We start from the raw sequence: 19576 nt of genomic DNA on the forward strand, positions 1-19576 counted from the left end.
CTTCTCCCCACTAGACATCCCTCTTCTCCCCACCAGACATCCCTCTTCTCCCTCTTCTCCCCACCAGACATCCCTCTTCTCCCCACCAGACATCCCTCTTCTCCCTCTTCTCCCCACCAGACATCCCTCTTCTCCCCACCAGACATCCCTCTTCTCCCCACCAGACATCCCTCTTCTCCCCACCAGATATTCCTCTTCTCCCCACCAGACATCCCTCTTCTCCCTCTTCTCCCCACCAGATATTCCTCTTCTCCCTCTTCTCCCCACCAGACATCCCTCTTCTCCCTCTTCTCCCTCTTCTCCCCACCAGACATCCCTCTTCTCCCTCTTCTCCCTCTTCTCCCCACCAGACATCCCTCTTCTCCCTCTTCTCCCTCTTCTCCCCACCAGACATCCCTCTTCTCCCTCTTCTCCCTCTTCTCCCCACCAGACATCCCTCTTCTCCCCACCAGACTTCTCCCTCTTCTCCCCACCAGACATCCCTCTTCTCCCTCTTCTCCCCACCAGACATTCTCCCTCTTCTCCCCACCAGACATCCCTCTTCTCCCCACCAGACTTCTCCCTCTTCTCCCCACCAGACATCCCTCTTCTCCCTCTTCTCCCCACCAGACATCCCTCTTCTCCCTCTTCTCCCCACCAGACATCCCTCTTCTTCCCACTAGATGTCACTGTTTCACTGCCACTACGAACACAAGCGTTACGTTCAAATGTCAAAAATATGGTGAAATATTTTTGTATTAATTTATTTCAACGTGCTTTACTGTCACTAATAAAATAACAACTAACTAAATGCACAAAACGTGTTTAGAAATCACTTTCCCCAAAACACTCCGGCATTTACAAATATTGATCAGGCATTCTTGAGGGGCAGCTAAGTTTCCGGAAGAGCAACTGGTGCGAGTTTAATGGACCAGGAAGAGATATTTGTTTAGGTTCAGTCTGGAGAACGCACTTACTTTAGTTTCGTCGAATAGTTTGTCTCTTTTAAAGTCGTCAGGATGCCTTTATTTGCCCAGAATCCATTTGACCAAGATGTGGGTAAGTGACCTGCTGTTTCTTAGTGTGATACTCAGACATCGTTCAGGCCAACAACAGTCGAAGCTAACGTTAGCTTAGCTCGACTTCTCCTGCCGTCGTTGACGTGTAAATGATTTCAGCGCCGCTTTTATTTATTTTTATTTTATTTTTGTCGCCACGACAACAAACACACAAACAGTCTCAAGTCTCTTTCTTCACGGAAGTTGTTGACCAGCTGACGGCTTGTCAACAACTTCCGTGAAGTCCCTCGGTGTGTGTGAGCTCGAGTAAGACGAACTTTAGATAAACACAGACCGGATGACGTCTGTCATGAGATCACCTGTCACACTGTGGGTTTGATTACCATTATGAGCGGACATCTGGATAGATTATTGTCTAAAATGCCTTTTTCTTTTCTTCCCCCAATCCCCTGAAACACAACACGACCCCACGATAATCGGCTGAGTGTCGTGTAACAGCCTCGTGTACAGAAAACAAGGCTGAAAGGGAGGTTGGCACTTCGTTTAGCTTTTAACACGATGAATCAAATATAAAAAAAACAAAATGAAATCTGAAACCGCCGGTCAGTTATGGATTAGTTGGTGGAAATCAACTGTTATAACAAGTGAAATCATGTCGTGGTCGCAGGTCTCAGTTGGTTTCTTTCATCTCACTGTGTGTGACGGTCATTGTTGGGGAGTAACTAGTTACAAGTAATTCATAATTCATAAATACAATTGTAAAAGCATCTAAATAAATGACAGTTACTATTGACAACGGGTTATCTGAATCCATTCTTATATGTCGTAGTTTATTGTTACGTTACATCTTTCCCTCTGAGGGATTCATGAAGTATTTATCTGTCTTATCTTCCGCTGCAGGAATATCTTCTGTCTCCATCCAGACATTTATTTATACCGTTCATTTGTCGGTATGTGCTCAAGTATTGAGTGCTGTTTTCATCAGTCGAATCAATATGAAAGGCTCGAAGAAACCGCAGTAAGGTGGTTCTCCATGTCGAGAGATATTTAACAAGAGTCACTCAGGAACCCGTGTTAAAAACAACAAACCTGTGAGCATCGCTCAGCATGAAGTCGACCTGAATGTGGATTTGATTTGAGGTCCTGGGAACGTTTTTCTTTCACTGCAGCCAGCTGTGATCTACATACTTATAATGCACTTGAACAAGTAATCAAAAGATAATAACTTTTCACAAGTTCCATTACTTTGATGAAGTAGTTTAGTTTTTCAGTGACAAACTGACATTTTAATGATCAAACGGTTAAATGAGGAAAAAAAAAAAGTCAGCTCAATCGATGATAAATACAATGCTCAGTTAATGCCATTCAACATTGATATCAGTTATTTATCAGCCTATCAACTGATAATACGTCAAATGATCAACTCGGTTCTTGTCACGACTCTTTTCTCATCTAAATGATTGCACCGCAGGTCTTGTATGACCAGACAATAGTGTCCTGTTATCCTAAACTAACTAATGAGTCACGAGTGACGCTGTCACCACGTGATTTCCTGCTTACATAAGCAGTAGTAGCCCCCCTCACCTGACAAGGAGACCACCTCCATTGCCATCATAATCGTTAATATATATTTATCAAATGTCACAAAAGTACCAATATACATAAAACAAGATTGATATTTATTTATGTGTGTGTTTTACCACGATAAAGCTTGTGTTTAATGATTTAATTGATTTTTATTTCAATCAAAGGCCAACAGGTTACGGTACAACATTCATCAGCACGAAAGTGTGTCATTTCAGTGATTGTTATTCATTTCTCTCTGTGACTGGTATGTGTTCCCATGAATACATGATGTTTGAACACAAGCAGCCATGATGCTTTCTCACTGGACCGTATGTGTTGTGTCCATGTTTCACATATTTCCAGAGAAGGCAACCAATGAAAACAACACAACAGATGACTGGGGCCTCATTATGGACATCTGTGATAAGATTGGAACGGCACCCAATGGGTAAGCGGTAAAAAACAACAACAAGGCATTTCTCTTTTGAATAATGAGAGCACATTTGCATTTAAGTATCACTGTTGGTTTAAACAGTTGCTGACGTGCAGCCTTTTAATCAGAAAATAGTCGACCCTCAATGTCATCAGAAGCACAGCCGCTGTGTTTCTTGTGAATTTAATTCTTTTCTCTTCTGTTACAGACCGAAGGAGAGCTTGAGATCCATCATGAAGAGAGTCAACCACAAAGTGCCCCATGTTGCCATGCAGGCACTCAATGTGAGTGTGTTACTACATTGTATGACTGGAAATTGAGATGAGAATAGATTCTCTCCTACTTTGGACCCAAGATTCAGTCAATGTTGTTGTTTAGCTTATACTGAATATGCTTCATATATTGGGACACTGACATATCAAGTCAAAAATGATGAAATTACAAAATAAACCAACCTTAAGGTGTTTCACAAACCTCAAAATGTCACTCTGCCAGGGCCAAAACGCTTGTTCATATATTTGCGTGCAAATAAAGTTGTCCAAAATGAAAATGACTGACAATACACAGTTATCCCCCAAATTCTCAAATTCCTCCGTTTACCACAGATGTTCTGAATAACCTATCAAAACCTAAAGTACACAAAGTAAACAACAGAAAGATTCATATAGGGTCAGACTCCTATTTAGACATGAGAAGTGCAATTCAGCTGCAGTTGAACAGTAATCGATGGGATGCTCCTATTTTTACAGGCACACAGCAGAGTGCAATATTTCATACTGGGAGTATTTAACTCCAATGAGGCATGTGAGAGAGCTTTTTCTCTGTCTGAGTCATCATGAGCAAATACTGTCACATGGCTCTGGTCTATTTTTAAATGTCTGTAGTCACTCATTCTAACAATTAAAGCTCATTCATAATTTAAAAAAACAAAGCCTCTCAATCTATTAATATGTGCTTTAAATAATTCAGTAATGAGGATGGTAGAAAAAAGGAATTTAATTCAAATATTGAAAGAGACTCTTTTGGTTTTGCTGGAATTTCATTTGAACTTTCTTCTCGTTTAGTTACTCGGTGCTTGTGTATCAAACTGTGGCAAAATATTCCACCTGGAAATCTGCTCCAGGGAATTTGCCAGTGAAGTACGGAGTGTGCTGGGCAGGGTATGTGAAATCACCTTTTTCCTTACTTTTCCCTGTTTTTTTAATTATATATTGTTCGTAATAATTGTATGTCCTCCTAACCAGTGCTATTCTCACCCACGTGCTTCCTCACACTCTGAGGAACATTACCTGAAATGTCCAGACAGAATCATCACGACGTTCTTCCGACCATCTGGTCCTTAAAGTGCGTGTTTTATTGTGGAGTAATTATAGTCCGTTTGTGTGCGTGTTCCCGTGTAGGCCCACTCCAGGGTGTGTGAAAAGCTGAAGGCTATGATGGTGGAGTGGGCAGAAGGCTTCCAGAAGGATCCGCAGCTCAGCCTGATCGGTGCCACCATCAAGACTCTGAAAGAGGAGGGGATCAGCTTCCCCTCGGCTTCCTCACAGGTATGACATCGTGGGTTTGAGATCGTACACGGAGCAAAGTGCAGAACTAATACTAGCCGTGTCTTTATATTTGTACGTGACAAATAACTAGAAACGTACGAGACAATAATAAAACTACGGTTTGAAAATATCAGCTTTACATAGCAGAGTAGTTAAGATTAGGAAAAGTATGTGTTCTTTGTTCTTTCAATCTTATTTTTCAAAACAAAATATCCTGAACCAAAATCTCTTTCATGTCTTTTGACTTTTATTGATAGCCTTACTAAATTCAATCGACAGTTGACAACTTTGAAATATGTATTACTTAAAAAAAACCACAGAAGTTTACAAAACTGTTGTCAGGTCATGTTCCTCTTTATCTCTCACAGCCTTAAAGGGCCCAGTTAAGAAATCAAAGATTTCTCCCTCGTATGTAACCAACTGGGACATGATATCTACCTTAACATTCACAGCTTGGTGAAGCAAATTAGTATTTACTATTGTTTATTTCACCTCCTCTTAGAATGTAGAAAAACTATATACCGCCAGCTTTTATTTTGAAAACAGGAACTAATCATTCAGTGATATTTGGGAAGGAAAACTTTTCAACCACAGCCAGATTTACATCTTTTTGTTCATCCAGTTGTGTCGATAACATTTTGTCTAAAATGTTGGAAATTATATTAGCAGCCATCCCTCAGTTTTTTTTTTTTTTTTTTTTTTTTCCCACACTGCTTTGTTTTGTTGCTTTTCTTCTCCTCATTACCGTTCGTATGTAGACCACAATAACAAAGTACGTGTGGATAGTTTCGGTGGAGCCTGAAGCCGTCATTATGTCCGTGGTTTCCCTGCAGACCAGCGTGAAGGGTCGAGTCGGGTCGGGTGGAGCTCGTCTGTCAGGGTTGAGAAGAGCTTCCAGTGGAATTTCCTCGTCACATATTTCACATAATTCAGTGGGTGTCTGTGTGTGGTGGACAGAGCTGCCCTCTGGTTTCTGCTTGTGAGAGTTTGTTCATTATGTAACAGGCTTTACATGTGTCACAGTGTGAAGTGGAGTTTGTTTTCGGGATGTCGTAAAGCAGTTGACCCACATCGTTACCATCTATGACTGTTATTGTCTTTGTGACGGCAGAATTTACTGCAGAGCTGTTGTGTAAGATTTTACATAAATATCTAAACAAGTGGCTTTATAGTCACATTTATAGTCGCATAGTAAATATAGAACACACTGTTTGATCCATTTCTCCCTGTTTGCATTATAAACAGACAACACGGACCACGGGCTAATGAACAGCATCACGGCTTTAGTCGGACCGATGTGAAATCGCTGATCATATTTGTTTTGTCCTCCTTTGTTCCCACTGGCTGCGCTCCATGTGGCTGTGTGGTGATGTGCTGCATGTTATGTTTGTTGGGTAGGGCTGAGAAACCTGCTTGAATGGAGAGCAGATGGCCCACGAGTCAGCAGGTATGACATTTAATCTCTCTCAGCTGATGAGTAAACAGCAGCAGGTTGTGTGACTCCAGCTGCGGCAGTATTTCCCTTTTAACTGTCAGCCATGCTGAACTGGAACGCCCATTTTTTTTTAGACAGGTATTTTCTTTTCTGTTTGGATTCATTCACTATACTTAGGTTTTACAGTCCCTGTTGTAAACCTCATTGCCACGTCAGAGAGCTGTTAATGAGACACTCGGTTTGAGATGCATTTCTGAACAACATGTGGTGCCCAGCATGAAGTGCAGGTGGCGTTACACTCACTAGAAATCAGTTTATTGCCTTATTGTCTCTGTGCTACACTCCCACTCCTTCAACACGCACTCTGATGTGACCTTATCTTTGTTTATTGACCACAGGGTGCCCCCCCCCCAAAGGTCAGCACACCTGCTGCAAGCAAAGCATCCGGTGATGATGACCTGGCGAAAGGTAGCGTGAGATGTCATCATTCACACATCCAGTTTACAAACATACTTATTTTTTATTAGGAATAGAAAGTTTCAAATGATTGTTGACAAGATTTTATGTTCCCATGCCTCAAAGCGGGATTTTGTTGTGAACAACTTTTCTGAGAGCTGTTTCTATTCTAAAAATAAACAGAACAAAGATGAATTCTATGTCTGTGTCTGTGCCAAGCCCATATGTGTTGGATATTTGACAAGCATCCTCCATCCCTGTGTCTTCTGTTCTCTCTTCTTCCCCATCCGAACCTCCGCCTCTTCCAGCTATCGAGCTGTCCCTGCAGGAGCAGAAGCAGCAGGCAGAGACACGACCCGTGACCGTGACCTCTGACCCCCCAAGCTACGCCAACGGTGGCGGCGGGGGGCAGGTGGTCCGGAAGGTGCGCGCGCTGTACGACTTTGAAGCGGCCGAAGACAACGAGCTGACCTTCAAATCCGGAGAACTTATTCTAGTTTTGGATGACAGGTAAATCTTTCCGTCATGAGTCAGTGCTGCTTTTTTTTTTTTTTTTTTTTTTTACTCCATCAGCCAATAGACAGGTTTCCAAGTGATGTCACCAGAGACATGAGCGTGCAGGTGTGGGGGTGGAAAACAACTCCAAATTTGTTGAATCTTAATGAGGATTTAACACAAGCTGTGTTTTTGTGGCTAAAACTGCTTGTTTCTCAAAAGTAATGTGGAACATTTCCGGTATCCGAAGAAGGACGGCGGTCCGACTGTGTGAGCCGTTATCTCCTCAGTAGTCTGGTCAGCACCACGACTCTATGAAAGGGTTTATAGTTTAGCTCTGAAACTGCAGGAATAAACAGGCGGTTTTAAGACAGCTGGCTGTGTCACGGCTATTGAGTGAATATCGCTGCTGACGTTTGTCTGGATCTTGTTTGACAGGCATTCAGAGCAGTAAAGAATTTAGTTGGAAAATAAATAAATGGTGTGCTGAGTCTCTTTTTAGGATCCTGTGCGGCTGGTCAATAAAACGTTGTTTTCCCCGAGTTTGTGGAAGTCTTATAGTTTAGGGATCTTCCTCCAAGTATTTTTTAAATTATAAAAAAAAAATGCAATTTCACATCATTTTTTGACCATTATTATTAATATTATATCTGTTTGAAATGTTCCAAAGATTTTATAAAGCAATAGCAGATAATTAACAAACAACACCCAAAAAAGCCTCGTCTTTAGGCTTTTTGGTAAAGAAGTCCAGTGGGAACGAAATACAACCATTAGAGCTGTAAGAAGTCATTCAGTTGTCATGTTTTGCACAATGAAATGAATCCTTTACTGAAACACGTTCTAACCGGTAGAGATGCTCGACCTGTTCACATCACAGTCATCTCAATATTTTTTAGAAAGGTGCTCAGTTTTCTAACATGCTGCCGTTATAATAACCAGAATGACCGTAGCAATGCTGTTGACCTGTGCAGCTGCCAGACAGCATGCTGACATTGCCTTTGCGCATCGCCATCACTGCTACCAGGAATATGTATCATGTCATATTCATGACAGACGTCAATCAAAGCTGGCATGTGGTTTAGAAATAAAGTTTGCAATGGAGTGATGAGTAGCACACAAAAACTCACCTTCAAACGGTCATTTTACGGTTTTATTTCTGACTACTGGAAATACGCATGTTTTATTAATACTTTGTAGAATTTTGTTTTCTACTCTCCTGCTGCACGCTCATCCTGGATTGTTTGGAAATGAGAATCTAATCAGTTTGGGTTCAAACTGGGATATTTTATAGAGTACAGATAAACATCATATGATTTCATTCTTTAAGTACATACAGTTCAATGTGACACTTACGCAACAAATCCCTTTTATGAAGCTTGTGATGTCGCGGGGTTTGTTTACCATGTGACAGGAAGCCAGCCAGAAGTATGAATCCCCACAAACTCACAGATACTGTTTTTTAGACTGATATAAATGGTACAAACGGTGCATAAACTAATCAAAACAGCTGTAAAATAAAATACTTTTTGGTGTTGTTGCTTAGAATGACTTCATACAGCCTTCCTGATCTGGAATGTATATTTCCTCCACACACTGCAGATTTATTAAGTTTGAAAAACCCATTCAGCCACTGACTTTAACGGAGCTGTTACAGACATCATTCTCTCAGAAGAAATAAACATCATGTACTGATGTTTATTTCTTTCATGCTTTTGTTTACAGCGATCCAAACTGGTGGAAAGGAGAGAACCACAGAGGCGTTGGACTTTTCCCCTCCAACTTCGTCACAACTAATCTGCACGCTGAGCCAGAGACAGGTTGGTCTTTTTAGTCTGTCTCAACGTTAATGCTGTCCCTCCTTTGTTACCGCACACTCTGTCTTTTATTTTGTACCTTTAGAAATTATACCAGCATCTTTGCTGCACAGCGCCTAGATTCAATCTGACCAAATATTTTTCAAAACTGCAAAGTGAACATAAACTTCTCCTCCATAGTGGTTTATGCTGAGAAGATCTCCAGCCCTGAAGAGACCAGCCTGGAAACCAAAGTTGAGCCTGAGCCCGTCTTCATTGACGAGGTAAAACATTTCTTCGGTGCACATTCACTTCCAAACCCAAATCATCTCTCAGTCAAGTTACCAAGCCGGTTCTGCTCTCCTCCTTGTGCAGGGGAAGATGGACCGAACTCTGTCACTGCTGCAGAACGCAGATCCTGCAGATCCGGTTCCTGACTCCGCAGAGCTCATCCAGCTGGAGGGTATGAACGTTAAAGCCCGCGTAAAGCCAGGCCTACTGTCAGTCTGACGCAACTTTAGTTTTCTAACTCCGTCTCTGTGTTCCTCTCCATCTGTCGATATCTGGTTGAACAGGTGCATGTGAACAGATGAACCCCATGATTGATGAGAAGCTACAGGAGATTGACAGGTAATGTGCTAAAGATAATTATAATAAACAGTGAAGATTAAGGGCTGGGCAAAGACCTTGCAATTGTCTATCTCTCGCCAGCCATTACTGTATTTATCCTGGAACTTCAAAGGCAAAATCTGTATTTTTGTACGAATGAAAAGATTCTTGATCCAGTAAGTTCAATTTGTCTTTGTTGCAGGAATCACTCTGAGTTGTCAGAACTGAATGTAAAGGTCTTGGAGGCCCTGGAGCTTTACAACACGCTCATGAATGAGGCTCCGTACTACTCTGCCTATTCCAAGATGCAGCCGCAGTATCCACCAGCCGGCTCGGCTGTGGCCATGCAGGTCAGAACGATGCACTGAAGTGCTCCTGTTTACTGCTCAGATTCTCAACGACACGTTCCATTTTGGATTACACATTGTTTTAAAGAAAATGAAGCGATACTTAACTTGACTTTGTGCCTCAAATTAACCCATCAAAAGAAAATCATAACCTGAAGTAACCAAATGAAAAGGATGTTAGCTTCTAAACCGTGCTTTATTAGGTTTGCTTCCCAGTGACTGGCTATTGAGTCTATATGAAAATGGAGGTAGTCTTCGGGTCTGAAAAGTGAAGCCAACGCCTGAAAGTGCAATACCACTGAGGGCCAGTAGGGGCCGGCTCCACAAAAACTCCCTTTCAAAAAGCGTCAATAGATTTTTTTTTTCCACAAGTCGCTAAATTCACTCTGTCTGATCAGTGTTCTGGTGATTATTCTGAAAATAATCCCATCATTAATCAGATATTAGGCCTCAAAGAGAGCTGTGTTTGGGGGCGTGTCTGCGTTGATTGACGGGCCTGGAGTGCAGTCAGTTTGCCGGTGTAGGTGGGAGGGTGTCGTATCCTCTGGTTGGCAGTCGGATCTACCCTTCACTCCTCTTCAGCCCGTCCTGATATGGTCACTTCTGGATCCAAAAAACTGCAGATGGTGACGGACGAAATGCCAGACTGGAGGCTTTAAAACGGCAGCTCTCAAAACCAAAGGGTGACCTCACAGTGGGATGCATCTTGTGGCCAGCTAATGTAAATTCACAGTCTACACTGACATTGTTCATCAATCAAATAAGAAAGATTTTGGTTTGGATGACCTGTGTAGTAGAGAGACAAACACAGTTCAGATGTGATGTGATTGGTCTTTGGAAAGTGTTGCTTCTCGATCTGAAAGGCAGAAAGCTGAACACACTGTCTGTGTCTCGAGTCTGTATTGGATTTCAGGTTTGCTTGAATAACTTTAAATCCAATAACCAATATCCTCCTCCTGTTGGGGCACTGCAGCCCCCGCTTGTCTGTCCTGTCACATGTACTGAATCAATAGAAGGCAGAGCTGAGTCATACATAGTTTAAGAATGGATTAAGTCGGAGGTCATTTCACAGTTCGGGAAACCCAAGACTGAAGATTTTTTTTTGTGTTGAAAGAAGTTTATTTCGACAGAATGTAACTTTCCCAGCAGCACGTCGACTGATCGTATTGCTGAATTTCAGCGCCGTCACTGTTGTCTGTTGATCCTTTGTGATTTCATAAAGACAGAGGGCAGATGTAGAAGACAGTTTGATAAACCAGCGAGTTAATTATACCTACTATACATTTTGTTCCTTAATTCTCACATTCGGTGTCTTACATGCTGTGTTCATGTGGGCTGTATTTGGCCAGAAGAACAGAAGATTTTTCTTCTTGGACTCGTCCAGATAGCTTGACATTCAGTCAGCTGATTTATTTATTTTTTTCTGCCCCGGAGAGTCGGAGGCTGTCAGAGTTTTCTTGGCATTGGCTGTTTTCTTAGTAATGATTGATGTCACTGTCTCTCCCTGGAGATTTAGAAAGCTGTCCACTCCACTGTGCGGGGCCGCACCACAGCGCTGCTCAACTTATTATGATTTGCCCTCCATTTTTTTTTTTTTTTTTTTTTTTTTGCAGAGCACTGTAAAACTCACTACCGGGTCTGTTCTTGCACCTGCAACAAAGATTCTGTGATACAGGAGCTTTTGAAATGACAAAAATAAAATGCTGATTGTACATTCTTATTTTATAGTAAGTAAGCAGCTCGACCGTGATCTCTCTCTGGTGTTTTAAACGTGTGGAAAATAATGAAGGAACAGTCTAAACATTTTATATCTCTGTTGCTGTGACTAATTACTATAAAGCAGACATGTTGTGGAGTTCGAACAGTCATTGGTTGACTTCTCCTGTGATGGTGAGTTTCTAGGTTTAACCTGGGCCTGAACTGATAATCACTTTTTGAGGAAATGGAAAGAAACTTTGACAGGGTTGAAGAAGGATTTGTCCATTAGGGTTTTTATATAATAACTTAATGACAAATGCGTAGTTTTTGTTCTGTTACTCAGTTTGTACTTTTTACTCTGAGTTTACAAGGAATAGTTTGACATTTGAAAAATACACTTTTTCACTTTCTTGTAAAGACTTTTGCCACTGTCATGTCTGTGTGCCGCTAACTTCATTTTAGCATAAAGAATGGAAACATTGTTTAACAGCACCTCTGAATTTCAATAATGTTATATGTTATATGTTTAATATGTTCAAACTACCTATTAAAACGACATGCCGTGTGGTTACAATTTACTTTTACTGGCTTACATTTCTTGGTTGGACACTGAGTTAATGAAGTCTTGCCAAATTCTGAAATCACTTCTTTAGGCATTTTTCACAAAACGTCAAACTATTCCTTAAATACGGTTTCATTTTCTGCTTTGTGACAGTTTATAAATCTTTTGTTGTGGTGTACTTTTATTTTGAAATGTCCGTGTTGGAGGCGCAGCATCCTCAGGCTGGCTATTCCCTGTGGATTATTGATCAGTTGTCAGCTACCATCTGGTGTATTAACTGTACATGCTGTGTTTCTATCCTCTCACTCTCTATTTACTTGAGTAATCAGTTGACTGGTGACACTCTTTCTGCATCCTTATTATGCTCCCAGAACATATTAAAGCTGACTTGCTCCTCTCCTGGTCTTCTCAGGGCTACCTTGGACCAGCTGCCGCTCCTTACCTGCCTCCAGCGATGCCCCAGGTTCCCCCTGCGCAGGCCTACAGTCTGGCCAGCGACCAGCCTGGACCGCTGCATTCACTGCCCCCCAACGTCTCAGCGCCTCCCAACAGCCAAGCTGCTCAGCCTCCCTACATGAGGTAAGAAAACAAGCTGCTACAGTTGTATAATGTTGGCTTTGAGAGCAGGCTTAACTTTGTAACCTTACAAGGTTTCATGAAAATATAGTTAACTCTCACTAAAAGAAGCATTTTATGGAGCCGTTGTTCAGCGCAGGATTTTGTCGTCCTCACTTTCCATATTTAATGTCGTCGCTAAATTTCCCATCTGTAATTTCTTCCCAGCAGTGGCATGAACGCTCAGTACATGAACCATGCTGGAGGTCCGTACCCTCCCCAGGCGGGCGTGTCCATGGATATGTCGACCTATCACAGCTCCAGCATGCATCCCGTGTCCTATCCCGTCGCTGCTCCTCCTCACCAGCCTCCGCAGCAGCAGCAGCAGGCGGCGTATTACCAGCAGCCTCTGCTGTAAAACTCCCACTGACAGCAGACCTGACATGAACACACACTTCTGAAATTTCAGCTGCCAGCTGCGTGTTCGTTTGACTTACCGTGTGTGTGTGTGTGTGTGTGTGTGTGTGTGTGTGTGTGTGTGTGTGTGTGTGTGTGTGTGTGTGTGTGTGTGTGTGTGTGTGTGTGTGTGTGCGTGCGGTTATTGCTTTGGCTTATTTTTTTGTGCCTGTCAAGCTGAATTGAACACACCTGGGGAAAGTTTAAATAAGTCAGGTGTGTGTGTGTGTAACACAGGTCTGCTGTGCATCAGTCAGGACTCAGCATGTGAGGCTAAACACGGTGCCTGGGGTCTCCTCCTGTCCTCCACCTCTTCATCATGGCCGACTGAAAGCAACGCTGGTTTTCACAAACATTGGTCCATCGGTCAACACAGAAGGAGAGCTGGGTTTACCCACCAGTACAGGACCATGTAACAGAGCAGTTTGATTCACGGAAGATTAGCATTTTACAATCTAATCAACACAACATGCGAGGTGTTTAAAGAGGGTTCGACCACACTAGTGTAGAAACATTTGAAAAAACAACGCTTACTTTTCTGCTTTCTATTCACGCAGCCTCGACTACACCGGCATGCGTTCAGCCACAACACTGCTGTGCACGCGGAGTATTTTGGCATCCTTTAGATGCGAGATGAGTGTAATTGCATACACAAGTTGGAATAAAATCGACTAAAATACACTTTGAAACCCTGCAAGTAAAGTGCAGCAGAAGCTTTTACATGAACCATCATGTGGTCAAAACTAAGACATATCTTCTCCTCTCAGAAATGTGTCTCTGTCTATAATAATAATGTAATAGCAGCTGGAAAACCAGAGATGTTCCAAAATGGTCATGAATGGCATTAGTTAGTGTGAAATGACTCCTGTTTGATACCTAAATGTAAGTTTAATCTTTATCTGCATTAGTGGCCCAAATTTTGTCTTTAAATTTGACATTTGTTTTGTTTTCTTGTAACCGTAGGTGATCAATCTGAAGGCAGCCACACTTTATTCTGCCTGTTTCTTTGTCCTTTTTCATGCTGATGGAAACACTCGAGGATTGATGTGAGAGCTCATCTTTCTGCAAACCCGGCACTTGTTATTAAATCTGCGGGACGCGGCGCAGCTTCTCCCTTCAGGACAAAGTGTGCAGGGTTTTGTTTTTTTCTTCCTCTCCAGCATCCATCACTGTAGCTGATCGGTGTCTTGAACAGAATATCTGAAGCAATTTTTTTCAAATGTTAGACATGTATAATGTTAACAGTTCTATCGGTTTCTTTCCCATAAACTCACTGCCTTGTGATGCATTCTGCAGTCGCATTTGAGATATTTAAGTAAAGTCTGTGTGTGTGTGTGTGTGTGTGTGTGTGTGTGTGTGTGTGTGTGTGTGTGTGTGTGTGTGTGTTTACATGTCTTTTTTTTTTACATGTCTATGCGTGTTCATGGTAAACAGATTTTCAGAGGATCGTTAAACTAGTTAAATTTATTCGATCAAATGCTGCATCTCTTGGTTCTTGCATCATTACCTTTCTGCCTCTCTTCACGTGTGGGGTTTCTTCCATTTAGTGGAACCTGTTTGGCTTCCATGTTTTATGCAAATGCACAATACTGAGATGTTTCATGTCTATATAGTTCAATTTCAACATTGTCAATAACGTTGCCTGTACTTTGATTTATATATTGATATATACATAAGGAGACATCATTCATGTGTAATTTACATGGTTGAGAAATGTGTAATTATTATTCTGACTTCTGCTTTTACTTTGATTGTGTTGACAAACTGTAAATGGAACAAAATTTTCATAAAGTTTCGAATGTTTAGTTGTTAGAACGAAGAAAGAAGTGAAACGTTGTGTTTAAACCTACTGTTGTTTTTCTTGAGTCAAACTTCAAGTAGCTTTTATAGAGTCTATTCAGTCCTGTTGCAGTTACTCTGTAGTTATGATTTTAGCCCGAACTGTCTATATTTCTGTTAACTCCCGCCATGATGTTGAAGGCGTTGTATATTGGTTGTAAAATACCTGGATTGGTCAGTGACAACGGTGTCGCACCTTAGCTTTGTAAACATTTATTTACCACTGAATGCCTTGTTTTTTTTTCTGTAGAGATCAAAGAATGACAACGAAACACAAGTTAACTTCTGTCCCAGAATCCTCTGGATTTGTATAATTCTGTACATTTGAAATATTCCAGGAAAAGTTGCTTTATCCAGGATAAAAAATTTAAAAAAATGCTTTTGTAACAGAGCAAACTTATAAATATTCTTTGAAATAATAAAAAAAAAAGTCCTGTTTTAATAATGGTGTTTCTTTTTCCCCCGGCAGTTCATTTGGATCTGTTTAATTACACATCTACAGTTAAATGGAACATGATTAAACTTGTACCTTTCCACCCGGGGTAATTAGCCTCTCCTGCACACATCAGCAGCTGCGTGACGTGCAAACCAATCATATGATCAGAGAAGACATGATTTATTCATTGAAATCTTTATAGCTTCTGATTTTTATTTTTCTAATGAGTACTCCGTGACATTTTTAAATGCCAGTCCTCTTCTGTTTCTTCCAGGACACATACAAAGTGTGAAGGTTTTCATCAGACCTGCTGAGATTGCTTGAAAACAGCACAGCTGGTGGCTCGGTCTGCTGAGGATAACTGAGTAGATCTGATCATCTGTTGTTTATCCTGGTGAGATATGCTGAGAGAAAAACTCGCCAGTTTTTTTTTTAAGTGAAGAAAACAGCACTCACTAATTGGAAAGTGGGTGTTATGTGGGGCTACGAATATATATAACTTGTATACTGTTAATGGGCGTGTTACTAACCTTTTTACCTGTGTGAAGTTACCAGTCATCGACTTGATTTCTTTTTTTTTTTAAAGCTCTTTAATATTCATGCTTTGATCATTTTAACAAATCTAATAAATAGGCTATTTGTACAGTACTGCAAAGGCAGTGTTCAGTTTATATGAGGGTGGTTGTAGTTTTATACTATAGCCCGAAAGGAACCTGAACTCAAAATGTGAGCGTTTATGCTGCCTTCAAATGCTCCTGGTAAAATATAACTTCCCAAATCAGTCTATATAACCTATTATTTTATAAATATAAAATGTGCATGGTTATAATCAGGAGTTAGTTCTTTGGATTTTTGCCTTTTAATTTTAGTGTTAATAATGTTTTATTATATTTCCCTCCTCCTGTTTACAATAGTACAGGATTTCAGGCTAGTATAGTATAGTATAGAATAGAATAGAAGTATTTGAATAAATAAATAACTAAATAATGTAGTTTCAGGCTAATTTAAGTGTCTGTAAGTGCATGTATTTAGGACTTTTTCTGTATGTATAAATTAACATGTTTAAATATAATACCATGTGCATTAATTTTAAAATAGTGCAACATTTGATGGCTTCTCTAAAGTCTTTATTTTATTCCATTCGTGCATCGATTGCATTTCAAAGTGCTCAAATTCTGAAGTTCAGCGTTGTCCATGAACGCAGCACCACAGAAACCCTGTGTGGGAGGAGGGGGAGGGGGGGGGGGTTATCTGATAAACTAACAGCGTCCGTGCAGATCTGCTGCAGTAGCAGGACACATCCGAAAAAGACGTCGGTACCGAGTTTGCTTCTTCCTCTTTTATCTCCTCTGTCAGAGCGAACCGGAGCCAAGCTGGAGCCGGCGGTTCACTGCCCGCCACCGGAGCAGCAGCAGTTCCAGTGGAGCGGCGCGGAGCGGCAGCCTCCGCCCTGGACCGACGAACTGGCTGAGATGTCCCGGCACATCTACACCCGACACGGGATAGGAGACGGGCTGCAGAAGCCCGTGTTTCAGGTAGGAAATAAAACCACCAGAAACACCGCAGTGATTTTAATTATACGAGAACACATGCACCTGCAGCCTACAAATATATACAGCATACAAATACTGATGGAGAAAAAAAAAGAAAAAAGAATGCATTCATAATATAACTGCACACTATTTTAAAAACAAAGGATACTGATCCCTGGAGACACTGGGAGCTGTTTCTACTGCTCTGTGTGTGTGACTGAAGATGCGTTTTTCATCACTGCTAACAATTCCCTGAGGAGTCATTAGTCAAACACGGGCACAGGTCCTGCAGTGTGGGGAGAGTCTGATTTATTCAAACAGAAATGAAATGGGCTGCTCAATTATTAAGCATCTTCTGATGGAACTTGGCTCGTGATGTAGGAGCTGCTTCAAGTCACTTTCCCACTGAAGAAATACACTTTTTGCAGGGAGCAAGATTGTCTGTTTTAGTTTTTGTGCTGAAGACTTATTGTCTCTAAAGTATCAGGGACAAAATGGGAATTCGATAAATGAATAACTGAAAGAAAATTAATTAGTCTCTATTTTGATATTATTCCATTTTTTAAAGCATAACATAGTTCCAGTTTCTGAATTGTGTTAATTTCCTGTGTGTTTCAGGTAGACTGTGATGAATCTGAACATACAATACAGCTCCATGGCAACTGAGCAAATTCAGCCCTCTCATAAGGGCCCTAATTGTTGTCAAAAGCTCCTGAAATAGCGAGTATGTGCTCCTGGAGCTGAGGCTGATTTGCCAGCTGAATATATTTGGAGTGTCTTTGACTGTCGATCAGTCAAAATGAGAAACCTGAAGATGTCACTTTGCATGTCAGGAAACTGTGATGGCCTTCTGTCACGATTTTTAAACATTTGACTATTAATCAGAAACATAATTAGCAGATTAATCCCTAAAGATGATAACTGATAAATGAATTGCCCCATTTAAAGCTCCTTCCGTGTTGTGAGGGCCCTTCTGTTATCCATTCTTGCGTGCTAAAGTTTTATTTGGACCTGTCCTGGAAATGATGAATTATCTCCTCATTTGAGATCTTGCAGCAGCTTGCAGGGCAGATTATTACATAAGTTTGGAAGCATCCACTTTGTCCCAGATGCTCTTTTTTCGGTGTCACGAGGGGACAGGATGCCACACAAACAGAGCTGGAACAGCAACGAGGTGAAGCCATTTATAAGATTTCTCCCCTCCTCTTGCATCTCAGGTGAAGCATCACCTCATTTCAGCGAAACAAATCGTCTCAGTAGGTCAGACAAAGCAGGTCCGTGCAGCCCAGTATCGTCCATGCAAAGATAAATGGATTTTGGTCTGGTAGGGTGAGAGAGCTGTGAAAGATTGACTTCATATAATCAGGTCATCACAGAGGACAAGAGACAGCTGGACGGAGCCCGAGCCGTGACAACCCCAGGGACCAAGATGCTGGTTTTAATGGGGGTTGCTGAGAGGAAGGTGCCCTTGGTTTTGTGTAGGAGGAGAGCGAGGGATAAACATGGTGAAAGACACATCAAAAGCACACTCATGAATACAGAAAGTGTCATTTGTGCGTTTGTTTTGGCCCCCACCAGGCTAACAGAGGCACCTACTCCAGACGCAGTCGACTGAAGAGGTCCGACGGCAGCACCACCTCCACCAGCTTCATCCTCAGACAGGTAGGACGTTTTATTTAGTTATGATTTGAACCTACATTGTTTTTTTTACAGTCCAAACATGCTGTAGTAGTCATGCTTCATGTGCTTTGTTGACTCCAGGGGTGTGCTGCCAGTCACAACGCCCAGCTGTTTAAATGTGTACAGCAACTTTCTAACTGTAATGTTTGCATGTTGACCCTCTAGCTCAATGCTAAACCTACTAACACTAGAGCATTTTAAAATGTTCTGGGCTAACAGTGTGTTAGCCAATGTTAATTTTTTAACATGAACAGTATGTTTTTTTTAATCTATCAAAACATTTTCGCTAAAAAAGAGAGTGGGAGTGCTTAGAGTTTATAATGAACTTGTTTTTTGTTAGACTCAATATATACTGGTGACTGTTTTAAGAATAAGTACATTTCTTACTTACTTACTATACTTATTGGCTGACATACTGTATGTTCAGACTAGAATATCTACAGTAAGTTGAATTTGGCAAGTATCAGCAATGTCGTTTATATTGATTGGGTTTATAGACTGTTTATACAAATGGAAGTCATCTGTGGGTCTGAAAAAAGCAGCCGATGAAGAAGCGCCTTAAAGTACAGTACCACTGAGGGCCACTAGGGGCTGGCTCCAATAGACTCATTCAAAAACCATCAACTTCTGTCATGAAATACAAAGTCATGAACTTTTTCCACAACTCATTGTGATGTCATTCACTCAATTCACTGCTTCTGAAGAGTGTTCTGGTCATCCTTCTGATGATAATACCATCATCAATTAGATATCAGGTCTCAAAAAGAACTATGTTTGGGGGCGTGTTTGGTAGGCTTGACAGGCCCGGGTGATGTCAGGTTGCAGATATAGGTATATTGGGTTCTCTGTCAGATCCACCGCTCGCTCCTTCCCAGCTCGTCCAAATATGGTCACTTCTAGCTCTAAAAAAAAAAATCAAGATGGCGACGGCCAAAATGCCAGACTTGAGGTTTCAAAGCGACAGCTCACAAACCAGTGGGTGGTTTGCCGCCTGGTTGGGTTCCACTTCAAACAGCTAGAGCTGACAAAGTGCAGCTTATACTGATTAAAAGTTGACCCAGATAAACAGGAATCTGTAGGCTCTTAAAATGCCTACCATACATGATAAACAGTTTTTCATCGGGTAACAACATGGCACC

The 19576-nt window shown here is 41.4% G+C and overlaps 2 protein-coding genes across 2 annotated transcripts in view; both read left to right on the forward strand.

Moving 5' to 3' along the window:
- Positions 1–881: 881 nt before the first annotated feature.
- On the forward strand, positions 882–15742 carry stam2 (signal transducing adaptor molecule (SH3 domain and ITAM motif) 2). Its single transcript, XM_069722678.1, has 14 exons — positions 882–1038; positions 2928–3012; positions 3206–3281; positions 4062–4157; positions 4398–4544; positions 6378–6447; positions 6744–6945; positions 8653–8747; positions 8925–9007; positions 9099–9186; positions 9299–9353; positions 9535–9682; positions 12352–12518; positions 12723–15742. The coding sequence occupies exons 1-14, from the start codon at positions 999–1001 to the stop codon at positions 12910–12912; spliced, it is 1542 nt and encodes a 513-aa protein (XP_069578779.1). The 5' UTR covers positions 882–998; the 3' UTR covers positions 12913–15742.
- A 757-nt stretch (positions 15743–16499) lies between these two features.
- cacnb4a (calcium channel, voltage-dependent, beta 4a subunit) overlaps positions 16500–19576 on the forward strand; it is a 37687-nt gene continuing 34610 nt past the window's right edge. The window contains exons 1-2 of the mRNA XM_069722692.1: positions 16500–16760; positions 18336–18419. Of these exons, the coding sequence (XP_069578793.1) occupies positions 16698–16760; positions 18336–18419 (147 nt within the window). The 5' untranslated portion in view covers positions 16500–16697. The remainder of the gene's footprint in view (positions 16761–18335; positions 18420–19576) is intronic.

The sequence above is a fragment of the Brachyistius frenatus genome, unplaced genomic scaffold, assembly GCF_029030835.1.
Source record: "Brachyistius frenatus isolate BFR_SWC_R1_liver_20210118 unplaced genomic scaffold, ASM2903083v1 Contig_300, whole genome shotgun sequence".
NCBI lineage: Eukaryota > Metazoa > Chordata > Actinopteri > Embiotocidae > Brachyistius > Brachyistius frenatus.

What these genes read in the sequence shown, in the direction of transcription:
- stam2 (XM_069722678.1), top strand. Translation starts at nt 999, where the DNA reads ATGCCTTTATTTGCCCAGAATCCATTTGACCAAGATGTGG. An exon ending in ATTCTAGTTTTGGATGACAG is followed by an intron (nt 6,946 to 8,652) that starts GTAAATCTTTCC and finishes TTTTGTTTACAG; the next exon opens with CGATCCAAACTGGTGGAAAG. An exon ending in GCTCGGCTGTGGCCATGCAG is followed by an intron (nt 9,683 to 12,351) that starts GTCAGAACGATG and finishes TGGTCTTCTCAG; the next exon opens with GGCTACCTTGGACCAGCTGC.